General features: G+C 42.0%; 1 protein-coding gene across 1 annotated transcript in view; it reads right to left on the bottom strand.

The window, feature by feature from the left end:
• Positions 1-4,362: 4,362 nt before the first annotated feature.
• The window catches only part of LAMB4 (laminin subunit beta 4), a 178,426-nt gene continuing 176,788 nt past the window's right edge, over positions 4,363-6,000 (bottom strand). Inside the window, exon 41 of the mRNA XM_089685091.1 lies at positions 4,363-4,594. Coding sequence (XP_089541217.1) covers positions 4,455-4,594 — 140 coding nt within the window. The 3' untranslated portion in view covers positions 4,363-4,454. The remainder of the gene's footprint in view (positions 4,595-6,000) is intronic.

Genomic DNA, 6,000 nt, shown 5'->3' with positions numbered 1-6,000 from the left:
ACTTACTGTATGTTCAGCAGTGCAAGACAAATAAATTCTTTAAAAATCATACAATGTGATTTCCTGATTTTTTTTTTAAATTCTGTCTCTCAGAGTGGGAATGCACCTACAATGTGAATTTCAGACCCCTCCATGATTTCTAAGTGGGAGAACTTGCAATATCGCAGGATGTTCAAATACTTCTGTTCCTCACTGTACCTCAAATAAACATACACAGGTGTCTAATTGAGAATGACAGACAGTGATTCATTTGCAAGCCCTCAAGTGACTTGCATAGTTCTGGCCCAGAATCCACTATCAAATTTTGACTGTGCCAATTGCTATTTGTTGACTGCTTCCATACCACCTTGCAGCATATCCAGAAAGACATGACTAAATGGAGAAATGTGGCAAAGCCTCCAAAATCTTTTTTGATCCTTTTGAAGTGTCAGTCCACCCAAAACTATTGTTTCATTTATAGTCAGAGTCTAGTGAACTCGGTCACCTGGTGCCTTCTTACACTCACCAGCCACTTTATTAGGCACACCTTGCTAGTACCAGGTTGGACCCCTTTTGCCTTCAGAACTGCCTTAATTCTTCATGGCATAAAGATTCAACTGGCGTTGGAAACATTCCTCAGAGATTTTGGTCCATATTGGCATGAGTTATTGTTGCCTTTCTATCATCCGAACCAGTCTGCCCATTTTCCTCTGACCTCTGACATCAACAAGGCATTTTTGTCCACACAACTGCTGCTCACTGGATATTTTCTCTTTTACAGAACATTTTCTGTAAACCATAGAAATGGTTGTGTGTAAAAATTCCAGCAGATCAGCAGTTTTTTAAATACTCAGACACCAACAATCATGCCATGTTCCAAGTCACTTAAATCCTCTTTCTTCCCCATTCCCCTAGATTGTAATCTCGAAAGAGTAGGGCCCTCTTAACCCTTGTACGTTGTTTGTTATTGTTGTACTGTGCCATGTATTGTCCCCACCCCACCCCCCTATTGTACAGCTCTGAGCAAACCCTTTGGCGCTATATAAACCCGATGTAATAATAATTCTGATGCTTGATTTGAACTTCAGCAAGTCATCTTCACTGTGTCTACATGCCTAAATGCATTGAGTTGCTGCAATGTAATTGGCTGGTTAGCAATTTGTGTTACCAAGCAATTGAACAGGTGTACCTAATAAAGTGGCCGGTGAGTGTATATCTCTTCAAAACTCTCATAACAAGATTTCATGCATTATCCCAAGAAACAAGGTTCTTAAAAACCAACTCCAGGTTCTGTAAAAACCTATTAAGTGTTTTAGTAAAATATGAAAGTGCAGCGCTAACTTAAACAATGATTACACATAAGATAGATCCCATTTGAATGTGGATCGGCAAAAAAGAGACGGCGTCAGTTCATCAGATGTGCTAAATACGTATACAGTCTCCAACACTTGAAGAGCCAGGGATAGTAGATATCAGAAATGATAAAGAAAAGCCAAGTAATGCACTGACCAGATAGCGCAAGTTAAGGCGCATGGGACATTTAAGACCTGTCCCTGGTACTCAGCCACTGTATCACTGGAGCAAGGCGGTGTCATCTATAGGGTGACCACTAGATGTCATCTGTCCGGATGGAAGCTGTGTTCAGCCACTGTGTTGATGGATCAGGTGGGTGTTGTCTGTAGGGTGACCACTAGATGTCATCGGTTCCAGGGGAAACTGTATCACGGATCCAGGGACGTCACTGCAGATGTGTTCTTGTTAGGCACAATCCCAGGACCTACTGGATTTACAGGCTCCCCAGAAATAAAGAGCCCGTGGAAAAAGGCCTCAAATAGTGTGATAACGTTTATTTAAAATTGAACAATCAGAAAAGAACTTACTTAGCAAAGGTACAGCTGCTTATAAACGGCCAGACCGGAGGTACATGTACATAAGATAAACATAGCTTGGCACTTCCCTCTAGGGAAGTGCCAAGCTATGTTTATCTTATGTACATGTACCTCCGGTCTGGCCGTTTATAAGCAGCTGTACCTTTGCTAAGTAAGTTCTTTTCTGATTGTTCAATTTTAAATAAACGTTATCACACTATTTGAGGCCTTTTTCCACGGGCTCTTTATTTCTGGGGAGCCTGTAAATCCAGTAGGTCCTGGGATTGTGCCTAACAAGAACACATCTGCAGTGACGTCCCTGGATCCGTGATACAGTTTCCCCTGGAACCGATGACATCTAGTGGTCACCCTACAGACAACACCCACCTGATCCATCAACACAGTGGCTGAACACAGCTTCCATCCGGACAGATGACATCTAGTGGTCACCCTATAGATGACACCGCCTTGCTCCAGTGATACAGTGGCTGAGTACCAGGGACAGGTCTTAAATGTCCCATGCGCCTTAACTTGCGCTATCTGGTCAGTGCATTACTTGGCTTTTCTTTATCATTTCTGATATCTACTATCCCTGGCTCTTCAAGTGTTGGAGACTGTATACGTATTTAGCACATCTGATGAACTGACGCCGTCTCTTTTTTGCCGATCCACATTCAAATGGGATCTATCTTATGTGTAATCATTGTTTAAGTTAGCGCTGCACTTTCATATTTTACCATTACTCTGGAGGTTCACGAGGTGCCTTTTGTGCCAGCAGCTACCCTATCTACATCCTCATACTGCGCTCGATTTTATATATATATTTATATATAAGTTTATTTTATCTATTAAGTGTTTTCCCCATCCTTTAAAAATTGTGACACAACCATATCTTATATGAGATATTCCATGTCTTGTGATAGGCATTGTCCTTCTTAACTTTCAATGTCAGGCAATGTAGGCAGACGTCAGTGGCACTCCCACGTTACCACAAATGTGATGTGTAAGTGCTATTCTATGCTGTGGCTTCACAGATAAGAGTACCCCATCCTTTGTTGATTAGACCCATGTTTGTTACTATTTAAAGTGGTAGTAAACTCTCTACCTTGATTTTTACCGAAAGGTAAGCTTCCAATAAAGATTACCTGTAGGTAAAATGAATATCTCTTAAACGTGCACCATTTAGGAGATATTCCAGCTAGCAGCAGCCGATTACGTCACCGGTACATGTGCTCTGAAGGAATAGCATACCTGTGCCCTTCAGAGCTCTGTGCCGTGCCCGGTGCTCCCTTTGAACATGCACAGGAGTGACATTGGCGCGGCTCAGCCTGTCAGTTGGTCAGAGCCCGTGAACCCGGAAGTAAGACTGAATAAAGATGGAGGCCCTGTGAGTGGTGACAGCGTGTGGCTGGAGGGCTTAATTTTAAGGTAAGTATTTCGCATGCGATGCATACTAGCACATTATGATATTACCTTACAGGTGGAAACTTTTTTTCTTTTCTTTAGAAGGTTTACCACCGGTTTAACCACACTCCAAAAAAGCACAGATTTTTTTGTACACCCCTGGTTCAATGTTGTTAGTTTTAGCCCTTACCTTGCAAAACCTATTTCTGGCCATACACATATATATTTTCGTTCAAGAACTTTTGTTTCAAGAATATTTGTTTGATTTTCTAATCGTTCGTGGGGTTCATTTTTGACAGCAGTGACGGGAAAATTCGAAGGGACAGGAAGGAAAACCTTTCTCAATCAAACAAATTTTCTGTCAGTGTATGTGGCTATCATTCAGAAATAACATTCATTTAAACTTGAATGTTAAAAGCAAAAGACAATTTTTGAACGACATTCATCCTTTCATCGAATGTTCAAAGAATTTTCGTATGACTTTTCTTAATATTTTCATCTGAAAATCTACATGTGTATGGCCAGCCTTAGTCTCATGGGGTAAATTTCATAGTATGACATACATGACAATACTTGGCACTTGCTATTTTGATCTTTACAAGATAGTTTAGATGGCAAACATGGTGGTTGAGTAGCCAGAGAATAAGGCATATTCCTAGATGTCTAACACTGCAGAAAAACGTGTTCCACTATGTATTCTGGTACGGAATAAATACAAAAACTTTCCAAAGTAGAGTATCTACACCAGGGGTGGACTGACAACTCATGGGGCCCCCGGGAATTAAGGGATCATGGGGCCCCTGTGTCCTTGCCCAAACTCAAAAAAGCCTATGAAAAAGGTACCAGGGGTATCTCATGGGGCCCCCTACTGACCCCGGGCCCTCGGACAGTGCCCAGGTTTCCAAATGGTCAGTCCGCCACTGATCTACACACAAGGGCATGTGTTTTAATCAAGAACACACTCCAAATTGGGGTTATGGACTGAAGTGGTGGGATATGGAATGAAGGGGACATTGTTTCCAGTGCTACCAGGGTATTATCTCACTGGCAAGACACATCAGACATTGCATAAATAAATGATACAAATAAAAATACTAACTAGGAAAAAGTGTAACATTTTGAACAAATTTATTGAGCAACAATTATTTCAAGCACATCAATAATATCAAGTGCAATATATCTACTGTATTAATTAAGTAATAACTACTCTCTACATGTAGCATGTTTGCTTTCTTCTGCAAGTATGTAATCTTTAAGCTTCATGGCTTTCTTCTCTAGTTCTAGTAGTTGATTAGCCTTTTCTTCATTTAATTTGTTCAGGTCATCAATCCTTTCTTCTAAATCTGTAAGGCAATGTTACACAGAAAAGTGGTTAAATAAAAACAATTAATATTACTACTAAATAGACTTAAAAGTGGATCTACTTCACAAAGTTACAGTGTTACTAAATCCAGGATCCTGCATTCACTATATCTGGTCTCCCACAGTACACACAACAGGGAACTGCAAATATTATAGTAAATATAAACTGCTAAATACCTTTTCTTATCATCAGTTAGAGAAGTCTTGTGACTTCTATCATTGTCCAGCCAAGCACTGGTTAAAGCTTGTAGGAGGAGTTTTCATTCTGTTCTAGGAGGATGCAGAACCCCTGACCTCTGTCTGGACAGTGCTGATTGGCCCTGTTAGATATCCAGGGCCCCATGCAGCCTGACAGCCCCCCCCCCCCACCGCCAGAGAAAATATCAAAATTATATTTATGGTAAAAATACACTAAAATACACTAAAAACATTATTAATGTACACAATCCCAACAAAATTCCTGTTAAATCTAAATGATAGAACTGTACTGAGTTAATGCATAAAGCTGTGTGTGTAATTGAGGTCTTGGGGCTCATTTACATGGGTGCTGTGGCCTGTAGAGTGTGAATCAGTGGTTTGTTTATGCTGCTGGTGCCGCTTGGAGCTGTTTGCAGGCAACCTATGTTACACTATGGAAATGCTGCAGGTCCTAATTTGACAGGTATATGGGTGCAGGTATACAGCCCTGAACTCAGACAGTGAGCATTTAGGGCCACTTCCCCATGCCAGCACACCTGTCAGATAAAAACCTGTGTTCATACAGCTGCTGTGTCCCCATAGCGTACCAGGTGGCTCCAGCCATGTGAACAACCCACTCATTCATGCTGTACAGGCCAGAGGACCTGTGTGAATGTGGCATTTTTGACAATTTTTTTCCCTCAGCCCATTAAAGCGGAGATCCACTCACTCTGTCAAAAAATAAAAGTCAGCAGCTTCAAAAACTGTAGCTGCTGACTTTTAAAAAACAGCCACTTACCTGTCCCTCAGTCCCGTGGTGTTTCCCCCTTGGCCCTTTTCACCGGCCGTCCTGTATTCCAGGAGGCCGGAATCTTCAGTTTGGGCACCCGGCTGTGATAGCTTGCGGCTTCATAATCAGGTACCCACTGCACATGTGCGAGTAGTGCTGCACTTCATGAATGGTCCTGTATCTTCTGGGACCTGTCACGTGTCCCAAAAGACTACAGGGAGGGAGGGAGGACACCTTTCGCTCCTGATCACCTAGGCGATTGGACCGGAAGTGGGAGTGGGTACCTGTCAAATTTGGGTACCCGCCCCCAAAGGTACCAATCTTTAATGGGGAGCAGTCCTTAAAGCGGAACTTCCCCATTTGGGTGGAGCTCCGCTTTAATTCCAATGGGCTGCCTAACGTGTTGGAACATGCAAAAAT

This window comes from Staurois parvus, unplaced genomic scaffold (assembly GCF_062004578.1).
Source record: "Staurois parvus isolate SC_StPar_1 unplaced genomic scaffold, SC_StPar_1.0 ptg000019l, whole genome shotgun sequence".
NCBI lineage: Eukaryota > Metazoa > Chordata > Amphibia > Anura > Ranidae > Staurois > Staurois parvus.
Note: the sequence above shows the minus strand (reverse complement) of the source record. Positions and strands in the feature narration are given on the sequence as shown.